At 41.9% G+C, this 22906-nt stretch overlaps 3 protein-coding genes across 3 annotated transcripts in view; 1 reads left to right on the plus strand and 2 right to left on the minus strand.

Moving 5' to 3' along the window:
- The window catches only part of LOC112052842 (rho guanine nucleotide exchange factor 11), a 201028-nt gene extending 179149 nt beyond the window's left edge, over positions 1-21879 (plus strand). Inside the window, 17 exon segments of the mRNA XM_052886750.1 lie at positions 8220-8323; positions 8966-9094; positions 10048-10289; positions 10974-11158; positions 11725-11904; positions 12543-12702; positions 13344-13456; positions 14415-14433; positions 14435-14529; positions 15604-15704; positions 16525-16741; positions 17382-17512; positions 17938-18078; positions 19189-19269; positions 19970-20083; positions 20764-20910; positions 21650-21879. Of these exon segments, the coding sequence (XP_052742710.1) occupies positions 8220-8323; positions 8966-9094; positions 10048-10289; positions 10974-11158; positions 11725-11904; positions 12543-12702; positions 13344-13456; positions 14415-14433; positions 14435-14529; positions 15604-15704; positions 16525-16741; positions 17382-17512; positions 17938-18078; positions 19189-19269; positions 19970-20083; positions 20764-20910; positions 21650-21864 (2374 nt within the window). The 3' untranslated portion in view covers positions 21865-21879.
- On the minus strand, positions 145-2427 carry LOC112052845 (RNA-binding protein fusilli-like). The gene has a single exon (XM_024092067.2). The coding sequence runs from the start codon at positions 1947-1949 to the stop codon at positions 300-302; it is 1650 nt and encodes a 549-aa protein (XP_023947835.2). The 5' UTR covers positions 1950-2427; the 3' UTR covers positions 145-299.
- LOC112052844 (RNA-binding protein fusilli-like) lies at positions 2462-4951 on the minus strand. The gene has a single exon (XM_024092066.2). The coding sequence runs from the start codon at positions 4930-4932 to the stop codon at positions 3121-3123; it is 1812 nt and encodes a 603-aa protein (XP_023947834.2). The 5' UTR covers positions 4933-4951; the 3' UTR covers positions 2462-3120.
- Positions 21880-22906: the final 1027 nt, after the last annotated feature.

Raw genomic sequence — 22906 nt, forward strand, 5'->3', positions numbered from 1 at the left:
CTAACACTGAAAGAATTTTTCAAATCGGACCAGTAGTTCCTGAGATTAGCGCGTTCAAACAAACAAACAAACTCTTCAGTTTTATAATATTAGTATAGATTAAACTAAAGCCTACTTTAACAGCAAAGGGTTAATAAAAATAAATATCCTGAATAAAAATATATTCATAAAGAATCTATAAAAATACACAATAATGCTAGAGCTAGTCAAGAGTTCATTTAGCTTCTACCACGCCGTGAATATTTAATGCTGAATCGTGTTGTGGCAATCTGTGTTATTTAAAAATCGGCACTTCGAACTCAGCTTAACACACAGTCACGGGTACGGCAATGTACCGGTGACGTCGCGGGGGTCACGCCGCCGGTCAGCACCAGGCCCATGTCATCCCCTGAGCACTGCAACACCTCGATACTCCGCTGTTTCTTGCCGAACCTCATGAACTGATTGTGTTTGTTCTGCGCGCACTGGAATGCACTGCTCTCGCTGTCCATCTGGATGAACGCCTCGCCGCTCGGATGGCCCTGAGCGTAATATACAATGTGAACTCCTTGCGTGACGATGTTTTGTGCAAACTCATCCAAGAACGTCAAAATATTTTCCACTTGCGCCTCAAAGGGTAATCCCCGCAGTCGTACGCAGTCCTTGGCCGTGCCTGAGGTGATGATGTGTTGAGGCACCACTGGTAGCCGGTTCTTGCGCGTCTCTAGCGACCGGCTGACCACCTGTTGCACTTCGGCAATGGTAGACCTGAACAGCTGGATGTATCTATCCCCTAAGCGCTTCCGATGTCGCGACATCGCTTTGGGCGCATCCTCTTCTTTCGCGAACAGCACGAAGGCGTCTCCTGTAGCCCGGCCATCAGGACGCCGCATGAACATTACCCCTTCAGCACCGTGGCGCACGTTTACAGGATTGTCACCCGTTAAGAAAAAATCCAACACTTGCTGCGACGTGGCGTCATAAGGCACTTCCCGCATGTGCACAATAACCTGCGCGCCTCGCGACAGGAACGCGACCGCCTCGCACGTGGCGCCGCTCGCCACTCGCAGGAAATCATCTCCTGAGGCTCGGCATACCTCGACGGTGCGCGGGCCGTCATGGTGTTTGTGTCGCTTGAGCGCCAGGTCTCTGTGCTCCTGCGAGACAAACCGCACCAGCGCCTCGCCGTTGCGCCTGCCCTGCGGAGTGAGGCACAGAGCTACTCCTCCCTTAGCGACATTCAGTCCACGGAAAAACTTGGCGATGTCTATATCTGACGATTGGCACGGAATACCACGCACTCGCACTATGCAGTTCCCGTCTATTTCATCGTCTTTTGAGCAAATTCCAGTTTCTAATACGAGATCGATCGTTTCCGGTAGTTCTAATCTAAAACCGTCAGCAATTATCCTTAGTATTATGCTCGTCATGTCTTTGACTTGTGCTGCATAGAGATTGTCACCGGCGTGCGGAGTTATATCTAAATAGTTTTGCATGTCTAGTAGACATGTGGGATGGTCAGGTGGAGGAGGCGCGCGCTTCGCGTTTGGATTTATGGCCCTCAGCGTGTAAGCCCGTACGTACTCCTTGCGCAGGTCGTGAAAGCGCGCGTAGTATGAGGGCAGGTCCAGGTTCTTGCTGCACGCCTCTGGGTGGAGACACTGTCTGAGCGGCGGTTGTCCGTCTGTGACGAGTCTAAAGAGGGGGGAGTGGGGGTCCACTTGTAGAGACCGCACGAACTCGTCGAACTGTTGCACGACTACGTCCAACGGTTGGCCAGTTTGTAATTCCTCCGAGGGTTTTATTGTGGGTCGCACTGTATATTCCCGTTCCCCCAACACCTGGTTGGTGACAACGTCGATGACAACATACGCGAGGTACACAGTTTCTTCCTCGTCGGAGCCCAGAGCGGCGCCCCCTTGTCCCGCTGTGCGGACATGCAGGGCGCACACCCAGCCTCCACTTATCATGGCGCCACACACCGCACTACGACCACTCGGGGATTTCCACACTCTAGACTTATAGGCACGACGTTGACGTCGTATAACGACGAGGCTGCTATCCGTAAAAAATTGAATTGTCTGACGTTAATGCCATACGGAGTTATGACTTTGCGTCCGAAACTCAAAAGTTGATAGGTGCTCCGTGTCGAAGAACGTAGCCGAATTCGCAATTTAAACAGTCCCAGATACGTTTATACGATTTCGTTCAGTACCGGACTTCACTTTGTGATCAATGCTTGGATCACTAAATTGTGTTGTTGTTTATGGATGATTTTTGGATGACAGTATAACAGTTAAATTGGAGACACGTTTCGTGTCTTTCGATACTGATAATCAACTGGCATTTAGCACTGGCTGCTGTTTGCCCTCCGTTGGTTGACCTTGACACGGCCACTGTTTTTCGTATCAACTACTGATAATAGGGTTGCCAACCGTACTTTAATATACTCGTACATAGTATTGTACGGTATTTCGGGTCTGCGTACTCATATACCTCCTGTTAGTATATTATAGTTAGTAAGACTTTAGACTTTTTACGGACCCCTAGGGGTCTTGTAGAAAATCACATTGAGAATATTGGGAAAATGACTTATGTTAAGTGTGCCTTTTATAGAAGTTTCAATTCGATCCATCTAGCCGTTTTTTGTTTCAATCGATTGATTTTTTAAAAAAGTATCACTTTTTTGCTTTAAGTGCTCATAATCTGTAAAAAATGAAATAAACAAACTTGTTAAATGTTTTACATTTTTATTGTAAAGAGCGTTTGAAATAATGAAAAAAAAATTTAAAAGCTTTATTGTGTTTTATTATTGTGTAAAATAACTAATAATCAAAATAAGAGCCTATGCACATGAGAAAACATTAACATATATTTTGAAGTCACAGACAGACAATGCTAATTTTAAAAGACACAATATTTCGATAAAGAAATGTTGGCAACCCTAACCTATAGTATTATTACGGCTTATCATCAAATAAACACACTGTTAGTTATAATATACACATATTATGTTAGACGAATGTGTAAGTATTTGATTTAAACCTTGATGCTTCACGATTGACCGGCCGGATTCAACAACTAGATGTCATAGGTTTTGAACCCGCCCGTTGAACTCTTTCAATCTCGCTTAACTCACAGTTACGGGGGCGGCAACGTACTGGGGGACGTCGTGGAGGTTACGCCGCCAGTCAGCACCAGGTTCATATCGTCCCCTGAGCACTGCAACACCTCGATACAACGCTGCTTCTTACCGAAGCTCATGCACTGACGGTGTTTCTGTTGCGCGCACATGAAGGCACTGTTCTCGCTGTCCATCTGGATGAACGCTTCGCCGCTCGGATAGCCATCAGCGTAATGTACCATGTGAACTCCATGTGTGACGATGTTTTGTGCGAACTTATCCAAGAACATCAAAATATGCCACACTTGTGCCTCGTAGGGGAATCCCCGAAGTCTCACGCAGTCCTTGGCGGAGCCCGACGCGATGACGTGTTGAGGCAGCAGCGTCACCGGTGACTGACTCGTGTGCGTCTCTAGCGACCGGTTTAGCACATTCTGCACTTGGGCAGCGGTAGACCGGAACAGTTCTATGTATCTATCTCCTAAGAGCTTCCGATGTCGCGACAACGCTTTGGGCGAATCCTTCTCTTTCGCGAACAGCACGAAGGCGTCCCCCGTGGCCCGGCCGTCCGCACGCGTCACGAACAATATCCCTTCAGCGCCGTCTAGCACGTTCACGGGATCCTCGCCCGTTGAGAAAAAATCCATCACTTGCTGCGACGTGGCGTTGTAAGGCAGGCCCCTCATCTCCACAATGACCTCCGCGCCTCTCGACAAATACGCCAACGGGGCGGTTGCGTTCCACACACTCGGTGTAGGGGGCGGGGTGGTTACGTTCCACGCACTCGGTGCAGGTGGCGGGGTGGTTACGATCCACGCATTCGGCGCAGGTGGCGGTTTGGTTACGTTCCACACACTCGGTTGAGATGGCGGGGTGGTTACGTTCCACGCACTCGGTGCAGGTGGCGGGGTGGTTACGATCCACGCATTCGGCGCAGGTGGCGGTTTGGTTACGTTCCACACACTCGGTTGAGATGGCGGGGTGGTTACGTTCCACGCACTCGGTGCAGGTGGCGTGATGGTTACATTCCACGCACTCGGTGCCACTTCTTCTCTCCTTGGTACACCTTCATGTATCGAAAGAAAGAAATAAAGGAAAAGAGCAAAGAGGCATAGAGCTACTCCGCCCTTGGCGACGTTCAGTCCACGGAAAAAATTGGCGATATCTTTATCTGACGATTGGCATGGAGTACCATGCACTCGCACTACGGAATTCCCGTCTATTTCATAGTCTTTTGAGCTATTTTCAGTTTCTAATACTATCGTTTCCGGTAGTTCTAAGCTAAAACCATCAGTAATTATCCTTTGTATTATGCTCGCCATGTCTTTGACTTCTGCTGCATATATTTTTTCACCGGCGTACGGAGTTATACCTAAATAGTTTAGCATGTCTAGAAGACATTTGGGATGGTCAGGTGGAGTCGGCCTGTAAGCCCGTACGAACTCCTTGCGCAGGTCGTGGAAGCGTGCGTAGTATGAGGGTAGGTCCAGTTCTTTGCTGCACGCCTCTGGGTGGAGACACTGTCTGAGCGGCGGTTGTCCGTCCGCGACGAGCCTGAAGAGGGGGGAGTGGGGGTCCACCTGTAGAGACCGCACGAACTCGTCGAACCGTTGAACGACTACGTCCAACGGCTGGCCTGTTTGTAATTCTTCCGAGGGTGTTATTGTGGGTCGCACTGCATATTCCCGTTCCCCCAACACCTGGTTGCTGACAACGTCGATGACAACGTACGCGAGGGTCACAGTTTCTGCCTCGTCGGAGCCCAGAGCGGCGCCCCCCTGCCCCGCCGTGCGGACATGCAGGGCGCACACCCAGCCTCCACTTGTCATGGTGCCACAACAAACTAAGACCGCTCCGTGAGTTTTACGTGAGAATCACTATTTGGGCGAGTTTCCGTATGCAAAAAATTGGAATTAACTGACATTACGACTTCGTATCCAAAACTCAAATTTGATAAATGTCCCGTCACGATAAACGTAGCTGAATTCGAAATTAAAATTGTCCCGGACACCTTCACTTGACCGGTTTCATTCAATAACTGATTTCACTTTGTGATAGTTTGGAAATATTTTTATTGTTTAAAGATGATTTTTGGTAAATATTTTATATGTATTTATATAATAATTGGAAGCTTAAAAGTAAAATTGGAGACACGTTTCGTGTATTTCGGTGCGATAAATCGATTGGCATGTGCTTATTTTCCGTTTGGTTGACACAGCCAGCCACTGTTATTACGTGTGTTATCAACTACTGCCCCTAGGGCTACCAATCGTACTATAATATCATAGACTAATTAGCTATGGACTAGTATCGCACGCAAATACACCAACAAAACTGTCTGTCGGATTTTGAAGTGGGCGATGTAAACTAACCAATCGAAAATATTTAACACCAATAAATATATTCTGTGTCCTAACACTATATACAACTATAAAGGAGAAGTTTACTAGATTACCCCTTTTGAATCTTAGACGAAATAATATTGGCCCACAGAGAAAATAAACTCGTCTTTAATTTTGACATTCATTTTCATTCAGTTTGACACAGATAATGCAATGAATTTGATGTCAAACGGATCCGATCAAGTGGCGCAAATGCAGTTTAAACAAGTAATTCAGCTGAATTAGCTAAAGTAGATTTTTCTAAAGAATTGACTTCTTGAAAGCTCCTAATATGTTCTTATTTATGGCCAATTGTCAGCTTTGTATCGTTTAAATTTTTTGGACCCAAAATTGTATGGAGACTGGGTTTCTCCTTTAAATCGCAATACATATCGTCATCAACCCATATTCGGCTCACTGCTGAGCTAGAGTCTCCTCTCAGAAAGAGAGGGGTAAGGCCAACGCCACGTTGGCCTAATGCGGATTGGCAGACTTCACACACGCAGAGAATTAAGATAATTCTCTGGTATGCAGGTTTCCTCACGATGTTTTTCCTTCACCGATTGAGACACGTGATATTTAATTTCTTAAAATGCACACAACTGAAAAGTTGGAGGTGCATGCCCCGGACCGGATTCGAACCCACACCCTCCGAAATCGGAGGCAGAGGTCATATCCACTGGGCTATCACACACATACACACACGTATAATTTACACACACTAATAAGACGTCAACAAACACAACGTTTAGTCTCGTTACACAATTTTCGATTACTAGAATGCCTTGCCAATTTTGCCCAAGACATGTTGGTAACCCTGACTGACTCTGTTGTTTGGGGTTATCTATATACCTACAGTGGTGGACGGCTACTTAGAAATACCAATTGCGAAGGTCATAAATTTAGTACAACAACAAACCAATACTTATTAATTCATAACGTATACACTTGATGAAATGTTACTATGTGAGATTCTTAAATAAAATTTCATCGTTTATGTAAAAATCGATACATTATATAAAATAAACTGAGTTACAAATAATATTAAGATGGACAACTAATTAGAAACTTATTAGATAAAAATACAAGCTAAAATACTAATGTAATTACCGAAGTGTTATAAATATGATTTATCAGCCCAAACATTATAATAATGCAATAAATATGGTTGAATAGCGGTACATTGAAGATAATGTTCCTTTTCTTACAATAAACATCAAACATCAAATTGTTTATTTGCTGCTACAGTATACAAAGCTCTTAAAAATAATTATGATATTATTAAAGTGTGCCAGTATCACGCTCGAGTTAACTACATTTCAATCAATCGATAAACTAATTTAAATACAAGATTGAGTTATTGTTATAGAATAATGAAATTATCGGTTAGGTTTCGAAATCAGGACTATTTGACTATCATTCTAAAACGTTGTTTTTTTCTCTTGAAAACTCCTAAATGCTGTTTGCTGATGTTTCACGATAATTATCGTAACAAAAAATTCACGTTACTAGTAAATTGTCGCCGAAATTACCTATAATTGTCTCATCTAATATTCTTTGATATTGGAACTGATCTAATATCCCGGAAGGAACTCCATATCACGCAAATCACCCCCTACCTTAATTTTTCCACTGTCATGCTTAACCATCTTTTTGTTAATTTTTTCGTAAAAATGCAAAAACATTAATTAATCGTTTTTCAGTTTATTTTTTGGGAATTAGTGCGAAGCATTAATTTTTCTCAGCTCTCAGGGTATGTAGAATGGATGATTGGACGCGTGTATGTCTGAACTCTGAACATGGTGCCAGTACTGAGTGTAGGTACTTCATTTGGCGCTCTAGCATTCGCGCCCCGGGCGGCTCGTTTTAGACTTTACAACTTCCTTCAGATGTTATTAATCGTGTTTCCTGCGACCTTTGAACATTCGCACTGTTATTGTTTCGCCGGGATTATTGCGCGTGCTGTTTTCGTTAAGTAACTGCGGGATGTTATGTATGGACGTACTGAACCCTCGCTTGGTGCCAGTAAGTTATGTTAGTTCCTGGATTTGCTTATAAAAGAGACCGAACATTTTTCATACCCAAATTAGATGAATGAACCGTTATAATTAGTTTCATATAATTTCAGTTTGATTGACAGTTGCATAGTCAAGATATGGCGAAGTACCTATCTACATCATAAATTGCACGATTTCAGCAAAAAATACATTGATTATGCGTCATTTATTTTTATCTGTAACGTGCTAGGCCTAAAATGGCTCCTTTTTAATCAGTTAGTGACTTTCAGTTTTAACTGTACAGATGCACCGTTTAGTTAATTCGTCCGTATGTAGGCAAAACTGATAACTGCATAGTTACCAATTAACCTGACAGTCTAATCGAAATGTCATTAAGTACATAGTACAGTTAAAATACATAATCTGGATTTTATGATATGAGAGTATATAAAGTAATTAAGACCATTGAGAGCATTTCCCCTAATCGGAGCGGAAAAAGAGAATATTTGTCATGTGAAACATTAAAAAAATGTTATAGACAATTTATTGTAGCAAATGTTAATCAAAATATCATCAACGCTTAGCTTTAAAAGAGTAATTTTCATATACGGCTATAACGATTTTCATAAAGTGTATGCAGGAGGTTTCAAGGGTAATAAATCAATAATTTTTTTGAAAAGTTCAGTGACTCACATATTAAATAATACATGTTTAAAACGATCTGTTTGGCGTTTTCAGTGACTTGGAGCCCGGCGCGGCGACCGCTCCCTCAGGCAGCTCGAGCAGTTCGAGCTTGTCTTCTAGAAGCAACGAAAGCAACACCGTTGCGGCCGACCAGCAAGGTGAGGACAGTAATAATAAAAGAGTGTGCTTTGGACCGCACGACTGATGTAAAAACTTCTTTCAAAAATTAAAAACAAAGCGCCATCTACGATACTTCGGCATAACTACGCAACAGGTTCTTGAAGTGTACAGAAAGGGATTGTTTCAAAGTTCTCTAAGAACGCCATCTACTGGTAGTTTGGAATAACAAACACTGTTTCACTATGCCTGTAGATGGCATCACGCATTTTAAAAGCCTCGCGCCAACAAACAGGAGTTACTTTGCTAAATTTCATTATGAGCGTTTATGAAAAAGAGCGTGATTTCGAAATACAGAATTCCAGAGACAACGTCATCCAGATCTAAAATTCCTTTCCCAAAAATTACCGATTGCAACTCATTATAAGAGATGTTTCAAATCAATTTAAAAATTCTGAATTAATCCGGTTCTTTTCAACATTCCTTCAGTAATTAAAAATATTTGTGTACTTTGCAGTGGAGTTTATGATTTCTTTTTTAATTCTTCCTTAGAAGCTTTAAAAAAGGCCAAAGTTGAATATAAGAAAGATTATTATAATAATTAATTATATTTTTGTGTATCACTCAAAATCGGAAACTTGAATTCTATAGAAGTTATATTCTCAAATTGTATCTGTTCCCAGCCTCTCAGTCGGATTGGTCGGAGGAGGAAGAGCCCCTGGCGGCGCAGTGGTCGGACAGCCTGCCGGCGCACATTCGCGACTCCATCGTTCTGTCGGCCAGGATCAGGAAGCGGCAGGAGGTCATTCACGGTGAGAATTGCTTGACTTGCTTTACCCCTTTTAGGATGTGATGTTTTTCTGGGACTGCATTCAAGGAATCATATATAGGAATTTATTCTAAGGTCTTTTTGCAACAAGGGCATAACCGTCAACATGAATGAACGATATTATGCATCAAATTCATTGTCAGCTTATTGAGATTCAGGGTAGAAGTTGACAGAGTTTTTGCAGTATTAACAAACCAGACTATACTGCAGCCGTTCTTGAGCAATAAATACTGTTTACCAACAAACAAATTAAAAATGAGGGTACAATTCACTAGTCATTTCACACCTAATAATAATTTTAATTAACTTGTTCTAAAATTAATGAAAATAAATTTGATTAATAAGCTTTAGGACAATTAAATATGGTTAATAAATTTTGAATAACATTTTATAAACAAACCATACATAATTTAAAATAAATAAGTTATGAAATGACATGCGTTTTCTACCTTCATGTTCAATTTCTTTGTTGGTATACAGTATTCATCAAGAAAGGCTGTTGTATAGGGCGATATACAGTGAAATTTCCAAATACAAATCACGTTAAAATTTTGTAGCCTTGTTAAAAAGCATTCACCTAGTTTTCCAATTGCAAGTTTTGTATATCAACTAAAAGATATATTTGATTTATAAAATTAGTTTTATAGTAGATCCTTCGTACCCAGATCACTCGGAGAAGTACTAACTGTTACCATGCTTATTTCTATCGCCAAGCAGTAATGCCTCTCTGAAGGGTATAGTTGATGGAGGCATCGCCTCAGAAAGATGCATTCATATCCGCTTCATATCAGTTGGTGGACAATCAGCCTAAAATAGCAAGTTTAATGATCCTTAAACCACAAAATACTGTCAGCACACAGTTAAATTATGCCAAGTTGATATAACGAAAGCCACAAAAAAGGATAGATGATCTAAAACCTTAATTATGTTTGACAGAGTTGATAGTGTCAGAGGGCTCCCACGTGCGCTGGCTCAAGGTGCTGGGCGTGGACTTCCTCAAGCCGCTGGAGCGACAGCCGGCGCTGCTGCCCGCGGACGAGCTGCGCGCGCTGTTCCCCAACCTGCCGGGCGTGCGCGAGCGGCACGCGCGCCTGTACTCGGAGCTGCGCACCGTGCGCAACGACGCTCAGCAGCACGTCGTGCGCATCCGACCCGTGGCAGACGCCATGTTGAATACGGTATGTGGCTCACAGAGAACCATTCAGGTTTTGAATTCCAATTCACCTTGAAAGCCCGAAAGAAAGAGTGTTAAATTAGCTGTTATGTTTGTTATGCGTTTTATTTATTTATTTTTTTATTTAATACTCTTTATTTGTACACCAAAATAAATAAAAGAAATCAAGCAAAACAAAAACATCAGAAAAAGTAGAATTCAAAAGGCGATCTCTTCCAGGCAACCTTAGGCTTAGGAACTTATTAAGGTAACTGTAGGTACGCTGTTTGTTATGTTTGTAAATATAGTACCACATTGATATCGGAAGTCGAATAGCAGCGTTCATAGTTGCGTTCTGGGGTATGATTCTGGTATTTTATACTCGTCAATGTAATTTCACCTATAACAAGTTTTAATAGAATTTCAACTTTATTTCCATGGGATGTTAAAAATAAAATGTCACTTACAACGAAGTTGTCATAGAAATGAGCGATGTCACATCGCTGTAACTTTACAGAATGCAGGGGCTGACGTTCTATTCACAACACGCGTTTAATTTAAAGATGGCATCTAATAGCAAAAATGGAGTTGACTTATTACTCTATGCGTTATGCACTTCCAAGAAATCTGAGCGAAGAGCTGATCATGAGTTAAGTTAAGAATATAAGAGCAACTACTTAAACGTAATCATTTATAATTTTGTTCGTAGCTCGGTGATTCCGGTTATTCTTCCTGCCTGTCCAAGTTCTGTCGCGGGCAGCGTATGGCACTCGACGCGTTGCGGGAGCGACGGCGCAAGAACAAGGAACTGCATCAGTTCCTGGCGGGCCGCGAGCAGTTGCCGCGTTGCGGGCGCCTGCAGCTGCGCGACTTGCTGGCCTGCGTGTGGCAAAGGTTGGTGCTGTTACGAAGGACCTTGTTATTAGGGTCATTAGGTCCAGAATTGTTCGACAACTTGAAATACCAACGAGGTTGGCTTACAACAGCCGGTATAACCTACTCATTGCTTTCGGCGATTTCGGGGAATCAATTGATCGCCGGCTTTCCATCTTTTTATAGACATTTTAGAGGCGAGTTTTTGAAGATCAGGGACAGTGTTGCCTCGCTGAAAAATAGGAGTAGCCTCACACAGAAATGGCCACTCTAGCGCAGATTCGCAGATCAGCGACTATCGTGGGCTTGATCGCAGTGCGGCGGAAAACATCGCATAGGAATATACCGGTCTTTTTATTTTTATTCTTCACAAGTTCATTACGATCTCATCTGATGTCGAGTGATGATGTAATCTAAGAAGGAAGCGGTCTAACTTGTTAGGAGGAGGATTATAAATCCACATGCCTTTCGGTTTCTACACGACATCGTACCGGAATGCTAAATCTATTGGCGATACGTCTTAGAAGGTAAGTTTTAAAATAAATATTGATGTATACAATCACATAAATCATTATCATCTCTTGCAGACTAACGAAGTACCAGCTCCTGTTGGAGAGCATACTGAAGACAGTGGCGGAGGACGTGTGCGACAATGAGGAATGCGACAGCGCGGACGACATCGCGCAGCTCAAGAAGGCGCTCACGGTGGCCAAGGAGGTTCTACATAGCGTGGACACCGCTATACGGACTGCTGAAAACGAGCACAGGTGAGGCATCATCACTAGTCTGATGGACATCCACTGCTGGACATAGTCTACTCCTCTTGCACGGACTTCTAAACACCAGGGTTTCAAGCTGCCAAAATTCCATTGCCCGGAGAATCGGTGGATATCTCGCACGATTTCCGAGACATTTTAGTTCAATACGCACACAAAGTGCCATTCATTTTCCAAAACTTAACTATCATTGTTTTGTTTGTTTATTTATATTATTAGCCACATATTTAATATAAACAATATTCACACTTTTTCTGCGAGAATTAGAAATGTAGCTGTTTTTAATGATTTTTGTTTTGAATTTAGTGGAAAATACATCAAAAACTAAATAAACTGAAGGTTACATCCTGTAACCGAACAAACCTTTATGCATTTCAACGTGCTTGGTCTCTCACCTTACCACCAACAACATCTAAAACCAAAATTACCTTCCCGGAATAGATTTCCCATGTGCATGACATCACGCCGATCGCGATCAACACACGATCAGCTTTATCGACTGTCAAGCTGTTAGCGATGCTGGCATGTGTGCTTACTTAATCGTCAGTGACTGACTTAAGTATGCCAAATAGTTTCACTTATGTATTTGCAATGGAGTTGGTAATACATATAAATAAAATGTTTTCAAGGTTGCGATCAATCCAGAACAAGTTAGAAGTGCGCATCCCCGGCGGTGTGGGCAGCGGGGGAGAGTTTGAAGAGCTGCGACGGCTGGACCTCACGGCGCACGCGTTGAGGCACGAGGGAGAACTGTCTCTGCGGACGGACACGAAGAAGATTAGCGTGCTCGTGAGTTTTTTTTTTAATTCTCCACTCTTAGCCTTTGACTGCGATAGTACTAGCAGACTTAGTATGTGTCGATGTCATCTTGTGACGAGAGAAAGACAATGTCAATAGCGGTCACTCTAGAATAAATTAGTGCTCATCCCCAGCGGGTTGGGTAGCGGGGGAGAGTTCGAGGTGCTGCTTGAAGGGAAACTGTCTCTGCATACTGACACGAAGAAGATTAGCGTTCTCGTGAGTTTTACTTATTGTACACCCTTAGGCCGTGACTGTGAACTTACCAGCAGTTCTTAGGTCAGCAAGTTAAGCAGCGTTTTCGTTGGGTATTTTTGATTCAGCAGCTATTGGACGACAGTTGATCTTTCTCTCGTCATGGTCCCCGAGCCAGGAACAAATTTTGTGAGTCGTTTCCTCCTGGCCCAGAACTTGTACAGTCCTTGACAGAGTTGTTTTATGCAGCCAACCCAAAAGTTTAGTTTTACTTTTTACGTTTACTACACCATCGGAATCACAGCTGACGTACAAGTTTTTAGCCAGGAGGGTATCGTCCACGAAAAGTTTTTAGTGTGATTTTAAATATTGTTAGCTAAGATATGTCAATACATCCAAGTGTAATCCGTCAAGTACACCCGGCTCGTTGTCCTCAGGCGCTGATGCTGGAGGACAGCCTGGTGCTGCTGCAGCGCGAGGGTGACAAGTTCGTGCTGCGCCCGCTCGCGCAACCTTCCCACTCCGTGCTGCTGTCGCCGCTCATACGATGGTACTTACATATATCGCCTTACTCATTCACTCTTTAACTAGAAGGAATTCTGATTTTCACAAATCCCGCATTTACAATGGATTTTTTCGGGATAAAAAGTTGTCAATGTGTTAATCCAGGGTATAATCTATCTGACGAGAACCTCCTGGTTATAGATACAGGGAATCTGTCAACCAACGGAGATAAGTCCTCGAGTTGTTAACGCTTTCAGAGTTCCCGAAGCGATCTCAATAACACAACAGGAGAGCTTGATATACGAGTGCCGCTGGCTGGGTTGTGCAAGAAAATTGTCAGGTATATCCACTCGGCTCTTTTTTAACGGGACATTACGTAAACTACTTACGTAATGTTCCAGTCATCAGGCGGCGAGTCGGAACACCGTGGGGATTTAGTCGGTTAAGGTCCGACATAACCTTCTTGCCTCCCCGTGGCGAGAAGGTATCCATGAGGATTTCCCCCCGTTAAAAAAGAGCCGAGTGGATATACCTGACAATTTTCTTGAATTCTCTAGGTGTGTGAAGAAAGAAAGAAAGAAAATATATTTATTACTACAGTATGCCACACATCACAATTATTTAAGAATAATACCCTGCGATATGTGGCATAACCTAGAAAAAGGTCCTAGCTCAGCATATTGCTATGTGCTCCCCATAAACAAAGAACATACAGCGCTGATTTTCAGCTAGGACCCAGTTTTCCAAGTGCCACCACGAAATAGGCAACATAAACCTATATTCAAAGCAAAACCAAATTAAAACTTATAACTAGTCTTAGAAGTCTGCCAATCTGCATTGGGCCAGCACGGTGGACTAAGGCCTAAAACCCCTCTCATTCTGAAAGGAGACTCATGCTTATTAGTGCCGAATATGGGTTGTTAATGATTCCTTTTTGTGTAGTCGACGCAAGGATATTGAAAGAATAATGACAATAATAATAATAATGTACCTTATTTGTATAGGGACAAGGTTCTGTTTCGGCCCGAACGCAGCGGTGCGCAACACGTTCTTCCTGATGAACATCAACGGTATCCAGATGCACGAGCTGTCCGCCAACACGGCCAACGAATACGTCACGTGAGTTCTGTATAAATATCATCATTGTAAAAAAATTTGCATCAAATATTAAACTCATGTAAATCATCAAAGTGAATTAAAAAACCTAAGATTAGATTAAATTGTACAGTTAAAACTGTAGGTCTGTAGCCCAGTTTATTAGACTAATGCTTGCTTGATAAGCATAAAGAATAAAGACATATTAAAAAAAGTAGAGATGGGCCGAGTACTCGGTTGATACTCGGTACTCGGCGTACTCGGCGGATATTTTGATAGTCGTACTCGGCCGAATAAGTCGGTCGGTGAATGCCGAGTATACCTTGTTTACGAAAAGCATTATTAAAAGCATTAATTAAAACAAGAGTGTTAATCAAAAAGTATTTATTAGTAATTTAGGAAATCTTTGAAAATCTCAATTAAATTTAAATAAAATTAAAATGAAAGATTTAAAAGAGCAACTGTTGAGTTTCCCGTCGCTCTTCTAAACAGGAGACTGCGCCTTCTGAGCTGGTGGTAGAGTCACTACAAATAGTCAAACTTGACGTTTCAAAAGTGCTTGTAAACTAAGCCTACTTGAAAAAAAAACAATTTTGAATTGAATTAATACTTGTTTACCCGCGCGAAATGGGAATTTGATTAAACCGAGTTGAAAAAAAATTTAACCGAGTAAAACTCGGTACTCGTTACTCGGCAAAAGTGTTACTCGGCGCATCTCTAAAAAAAAGCATCTGAGACGTTGATTACCTATTAATAATGGGTTCGATCCTCGCTTGACTATTTTTGTACATGCTCCTAACAGTCTTTTCGACTTTCAACGTCATCATCATATTAGCCGATGGACATCCACTACAGAACATAGGGCTTTTGTAGTGACTTCCAAACATCACGATCCAGAGTCGCCTGCAACCAGCGAATCCCTGCGACTGTCTTGATGTCGTCAGTCCACCTGGTGGGGGGGATCGACCAACACTACGCTTTCCAACTTATTGGACTGGAATAGGAATATTGGTCATACTTGAAAAAAAATATGGCTAATATTAAAAAAAATACAGAGTCTTGGAGATTAGTCATTAATGTAATATTACATGTCTGCAGTTGGGTGAAGCACATACAAGAGGCGCCCCTGGCGCGCCTCGCGGAGACTAAGCCTAGTCTCACGCCGTCGCACCAGCACGCGCGCTCCGCTGACGACTCCGGTGAGTTTTTGTACTCATATAACATATAATACATTTCGCGACACTTACGTTCCCAGTAGGCCTTAGGCGATGAATGAAAACCCCACGACTGATGCACTTTACCTTCCTGTACGCACGATTTCACACACGCGCAGTCTTACCCCCGTCGCCCGCATATCATAGGAGTGTCATCAACGAAGTTGCAAGACTAAAGACTAGTCTTTTAACGGCATAATTGTAATTTTTTTTAGTTACGTATTCAAGTTCTTACAAGCTACCACCAGTATGAAAAAGCCGTTAAGATTAAATGGATGGAGACTAGATGGTTGTGTCGTAGTTGAGTAATGTTACTACAGATTGCGCTTTGATTTCGATTACATATTCGTAACCAGATTACTCCCCATGTGCGCAAAGAAGTTCGCGCTTCAAAAACTATGTAGTTTGAAATCATAATAACTGATATAAGATCCCAAGACTGTGATGGACCAGCCAATGCATAGTATTAAAAACAGTTACTTAGTCGAGTTTACTAAACCATTAATGAGTTCCTTAAAGATAAAGTCGCTTGGAGGCCATTGGATCAGCTTCCACCTTCACACAGGAAGTAAAACTATAAGAAATTGTAATGTTGTCATCAATTGTAAATTATAATTTTGTATGATTTTTTTTTTAAAAGTGCAACTTGAGTTTCTTGCCGGTTTCTTCTCAGCAGAACCTGCCTTCCGAACCGGTAGTATAATCTTTACAAATAGTCAACTGACGTGTCAAAAGTGCTTGTAAACTGAGCCTACTTGAAATAAATGATTTTTAGGATTTTTGATTTAATAATTTACGACTGCAGGTATAAACGTGTCCCGCAATCCATCGGACGCGTCCGAGAAGTCGACGACGTCGAGTGCGCCGCCCGACGAGCCGTGCGAGAGCGAGCGAGAGCGCGCCTCGCTAGAGCGGGACGACGCGAGCGAGCGAGACAAACAGTCTCTGGAACGAGAAGAGAGCGAGATGGACACACGCGCCGCCTCAGTCGATAAGGAGGACAATGTCGATGAGAAGCCGAAGTAAGGATTGAGCATTAGCATTAAAGTTTATTAGAAATCCTTAACAGTAACTAGGCTAAGGGTTGCGTAAAAGCAGCTGAGAAAAATCGTTCATTTTTGATTGTGGCAAATAATATGCTTGATTACTTAGACATGGGCTGATAACAAAGTAAAGATCATACAGAGTGAGTCTTTACAAGCAGCATGGTAAAGGTGGTGAAACCCATAAAAAAAGTTTCCTTGACATCCGCATATACAAACTTTTTCATAATTTGTAACTCGCAAATTATTATATAATTATTAATATAATAATCAAAAATTACCAATAAAAATACTCCTAACTTACCTAACAGGTTTTAAAATAATTAAAACATAAGACGCCATTTTTCTTGGATAATATTGAAAGTTACTGATACGACGCTTCGTGTCGTACTGACTCGAGAATGTAGTTTTGTATTTCGAGCGGCTACGACACCGTCGTGTTCCGTACGCTCCATCTGCCTATTATTGACTAATCTGTGGGGCTAATTAAGTTTATTTTTTATTAAATAAAACAACACTAAAACTAACCTAACACTGCTTGTATATTTCTCACTAAAGAACAGATGTAGATTTACAATCTATATGATCGAGTGCTTACCATTGTTGTGTGTGTCTGCAGACAAACGACAGTGGGGCGCATCTTGATCCACGAGGGCGAGGCGGCGCCCCCGCTGGAGCCGAGCGCCGCCGTGACGGTGCTGCCGCCGCCCGGCGCCGTGCACACCGCGCAGCGCGCCTTCTCGCACCAAGGTATTGCTTTCTCGTTTGCTCTTCGGCATTATTGGTCGATTCGTGTTCACTAGATAATGTCGAGTGTAATAGGCTAGTTGTAATACGAGCCAAAACGCCTGTCGGCCATGATTCGGCTCTATATTTCAACTGTTTCGTGACGTCACTATAACAAATCCCTTACAAACGGAGCGTTTGACAATAATATTAGCTAACAATTAGTTTGACGTTTAAATACCGTTGTGACATCACAAAAAGGACGACATCGTTTTTGACGTTTGGAAAATTTTAAAATTTATCGTAACGCGGCCGCGCAGACGTTGACAGACTGTAGATATAAATACGTTAAAAAACACTGTATAGAAGAATATTATTTTGTCTGTCACGGCACGTGTCTGGCACGCTAATTGTCTGTAGATATAAACGGACCTTTATTCGTGATACAGATCGTCTGCGGCGGTTGGACGAGGCCATCAGCAACGCCCTGCGCGCCAAGAGTGCGGTGGTGGCGGAGCTGCTGGGCGTGCCGCCCAACAGTTTCACGCACCTCGCCGAGCTGGCGGTCGCTGACACCATGGGACAAGTCGGTGAGTTACCCGCCTGACACCGTAATCTATACTAATATTATAAAGCTGAAGAGTTTGTTTGTTTGATTGAAGGCGCTAATCTCAGGAACGACTGGTCCAATTTGAAAACTTCTTTCTGTGTTAGACTGCCCATTTATCGAGGAAGGCTATAGGCTATATATTATCCCTGTATTCCTACGGGAACGGGAACCATGCGGGTAAAACCGCGGGGCGTCAGTTAGTGTTTGATATTAATTGATGTTAATTTTGCTAGTGCTGGTTATTCATTTTCTTGATATATTCCTTATTACCTTATTCATTTTAAAATTTGAAATCAGTGTAATTTAGCTTGTGATTATAATATTAAGTTTTCGTCGTTCTTCGCTTGAATGAAAGGAACCAGCGAATTTGAAGCGGTCATTCGCACACACAGCATATTTTTCATTAAAGCAATCTTCGATGTGATCAAATAATCTGTAAATTAGTACTTATTTGCGTGTTTAAAATTGTCTAGATACTGGAATATAATTTTTTTTAACTTTAATACTCGTATTACGAAATTAAACAGTTTCAAAGTACTTGTAGGTATGTAGAACAGTGATTGCTGCAAACAACGACATGGCATTCAAACTTGATTCTAGTGGATACAACATTGGACGACTTCACTCTAAAGGAGATGGTCCAAAAATTGTATGGAGCCCAGGATCAATCATTGTACCCTGGTGGAATAAAAGGAAATATTTTTTGTATTTTTGATTATACAAATATACGAATGTACTTTAATTCTTTCGAAATAATATCCATTCTCTCCCAAGATAAGCAATACTAATTAAGGGTAATAATGATGATTGATGACGTTTTCAATGCAGTAGTCGATTTGACGTTTGCTGTCAATTGTCATGTCATAGTTGCTCTATGGGCGCCATCTTGATATAACTCAAAAACTTGGGTTTTATTTTGTTTCTTTTTGTTTAGTTAGATTTTAATAAATTTTAATAAAACCTTTGTATTTTTTTAATTTTAATGATATGGGGTACAAGTGTAGACCTGAATTGGACCATCTCCTTTTCAACAAACATACAGTAGAACATTTCGTTGAATTCTGTTCATCAAAGCATATTTTTCCGCCAGACATTTGCGGCGGCGTGGTGCCCAGCGAGGCGGACAGCGCGCCCGACTTACACCAGCTGCTGTTGGCCGCGCAGGCGCAGGGTGAGTGACTGGCTCTTGTTTTCATTATTATGTTCATTAAATATATCATTAGTGTGCGTGCGTGCGTGCGTGAATGCGTGCGTGCGTGTGTGCGTAGAGTTCGCGAGTTTGTTTTTGTGTAAGCGTGGTAATATGTGTATTATTGTTTTATGGTATTGCTTTGTAAAGAAAACGGTCTGAATCTGAAATATAGGTGTCTACTAATTTCATAATTGTAAAATATTTACAGTATCGTCAGATTTTTAATGGCTCATTGGCCTCCTGTCCTTTTAGATTTGATGTGGATTTTTAGTTGTAAATTGATTTTGTAACGATGATTATCAGTCGTTATAATGACACCCCATACCCCTCTGACTGAGATGTATGGTAAAAAATATGTTTTCAACAAAGAGTAAATTAAAAAGAAAAACACAGTGGGCTGCAACTGAAAATTTTTCGGGAGAAATAAAATTAATAAAACTCAGTTTATAGATCTATACTAATATTATAAAGCTGAAGAGGTTGTTTGTTTATTTGTTTTATTGTACGCGCTAATCTCAGGAACTACTGGTCTGATTTGAAAAACTCTTTGTGTGTTAGATAGACCATTTATCGAGGAAGGCTATAGGCTATATATTATCCCCGTATTCCTACGGGAACGGGAACCACGCGGGTAAAACCGCGGGCGTCAGCTAGTTTGTAATAATATGTCTTTGTGCAGCTAACCAGCTAACGGAGACCCTAAGTGGAGCGCTGGCGCTAAGCGACGCGAGCTCCGTTGCGGCGAGGAGCGGCCGCTGCGACTCGTGCCGCCGTCCCAGGCACGCTCCCGATAGTAAGTCATCACTTGGCTTTCTAATGTTTTTAGTCACCCGGTTCTTGACTTTGAAACAATACATTTGAGATACTGTCAGGACTACGAAAAATAACTTTTATTCCATTGCTCCCCTCAAATAGTTTGGTCCATCTATCGCATGTCGACTCGCTTTACAGTCTGCCGCAGCGGTGTAGGGGTAAAATGGAAAGCGTTCGGCAAAGAAGTAAAAGTCAATATGGTGGCACCCAAAGTATCATTTCTATCAAATAAAACCACACAATGTTCTTTTAATTTTATGTAGTAGTAAAGATTTTCATGACAGAACTTTTCATGACAAAACTTGTTTTTTATTATGACAGCCGGATGACTGAATCCGTATGACACGTGGTCATGCGAATGACGAACACGATGTCAATATACCATGTATTGCATATATTAGTATATAAATACAAGCCTCTTATGAGAGTGAGGCTCAGCCTTGTCTACAGTGGTACCACAAATGGTACTAAGTAGATATTATTAGCATATTCTATTGAGTGAAAGTGACTAAGTAAATCACCAGAGTGTGCACGATCATTACAGTTGCCAGTGCCAAAAAAAGCAGCGCTCTCCATCACACATTTAATGATCTATCCTTCTAGCCAAATAATAATAATTATATTAATAGTTAAATAATTAATATTTAAAAACAATTATAGAATGTATCGAGCCTACAAGTGACAGGAGCGCGGAGGACGCAGAGCGGCGCGCCGAGCGCCTCAGGGAGCGGTCGGAGGGCGACGCGTCGTTCGACATGTTGCACGACTTGTCGACCAACGAGCCAAACGCTGTCGACTCTGTATTAGGTACGGTTACTATGCTACGTTAGTTTTTAGGCCAGACCTCCCTCCTAATGCGGGCTACACTTTTAACTGTACGGTCTATTTGTACACTTGTACAGTTAATATTTGAAAACTGCACAGTTAGACTGACATTAGATAAAACTGAACAGTTTAAACTGCAGGTCTGTGGCTCGAATAACAGTAGAGATATGGGGGCTTAGCACTACGCTGCTCCGAGCTTCTTGAAAGTATAACGTGAGGGGTAGTAGCGACAGTGATTGTACCATCATTTTGTGGTAGAGGAAACACTTCGAGCAGGTCCCAGGACTTGTGACCTTGGGAGTAGGCTTATGGGATCATTTTAAGAATGCATTGACACTCGCCTCCCCTGCTCGACATGTTCTCCATGCCCATACTAAACAATTTATAATCAATAATTGCAAAACAAAACATTATCAATAAATACAACACAAAACATTATTACACAAAATCACTAACGCGACTAGCAGCATGACACCGCTCTGCCTAACAAACAACAGAGCTTAAGTCTTCAAATACCCTCTTATTTATACCATCACTGTTGGAACAATTTCTTACTACCTTATTTCCACAATATGATAAATATTGAATGTTATTATCACCCATAATCGAGTAACTCTTTAAAGACGCTCAGTTATTTAAAGCACGATAAAAAAAGGCAAATAGTGCAATAACCACTAGTGCAATGGGCAGGTGTTGTAAATACTAGGTGTTGTGTGTGCAGAGGACGAGGTGGGCGCGGCGGGCGCGGCGCGGCTGGCGGGGCGGCTGGTGGGTGGCGTGTGCGGCGTGCAGGCGGCGCTGGCGGCCATGCTGTCGGCGCTGCCCGCGCTGGAGCACGAGCGGCGCAGCCTGCGCGCCGAGGTGGCCACGCTGCGGGACCGGGTCGACGCGCTGCGACATCGCAACGGTGAGTGTACACCTTTACCAGTGATATAGCTAGCCTACGTCCACGATAAGTGGAAGTCTTTACCAAACTCAGACCAATGGGGATGATGACTAGGTTTGAATATATTGATTTTTATGATACATTCGGGTAAATAAGGTCAATGTTAACTATTTTATACATAAAAAGCAAAGATTGTCTGGATATTTGCAAAATAAATAAGATTATAAAATTTCAAAATCTATTAAATTTTTTTTATCGTTATTAGATAAAATTCATACAGTTTTAGCTTCCTTACATTAAATGTGACATTTTTCAATAAATGAACTATAAACATAAACACAAATAACAAAGATATTAGTAATTTTGTTTGAACGCCCATACAAATCTAACGATCAGCGAGCCAACGACGTCACTAAATCGTGCCATTTTGTATGGAGCGTTTTTCAGGGATCCGCGGCAGCGCCGCAAATCTGACCTTTTAAATCGCTGTAGCTCCGAAAGTAATGATCGCAGATACCCTGTTACTTTGACAAAATTGCTTTACTATTATACTCTTAATTTATATACAATTTAAAAAACTGTCATCATCCCTATAATAGAAAGACCTGTATCGTACTCATAGTCACGAACAAAATAGTCTGTCATTTTCTGAGGAAAACGAGCTTAGATTTGGTATATATCTTACACTAAACTAGAAGTTTTTGCCCGTTTTTTACACAATTCAATTACACAAAATGTATTTTTACGGAGCTATTTTTCGACCGAACACGATTACAACTATTTGACATCGATTCTATAGAGACAGTTTTTATAATCGCATTAGATCTTTAATCATATATTTTGACAGAAAAGGAACGTCTAGCGAGGCAGGTCCTATACAATTATTGGTCTGAGTTACCAAAGCGTATCTAGGCGTGGGTGATACGATCCATTCCCACGGTAAGTGTAGGTTTTTACCAGTGGCATAACTAGGCGTGGGATACGGTCTTCTCACATGAATAGTGTAGGTAGTAGTAGGTTGTAGTGTGTAACCGGCCACAATTAGTGTAGGTCTTTAACAGTGGCGTAGCTAGATGTGGTCCCTACGGTCTT

The sequence above is a fragment of the Bicyclus anynana genome, chromosome 18 (genome assembly GCF_947172395.1).
Source record: "Bicyclus anynana chromosome 18, ilBicAnyn1.1, whole genome shotgun sequence".
NCBI lineage: Eukaryota > Metazoa > Arthropoda > Insecta > Lepidoptera > Nymphalidae > Bicyclus > Bicyclus anynana.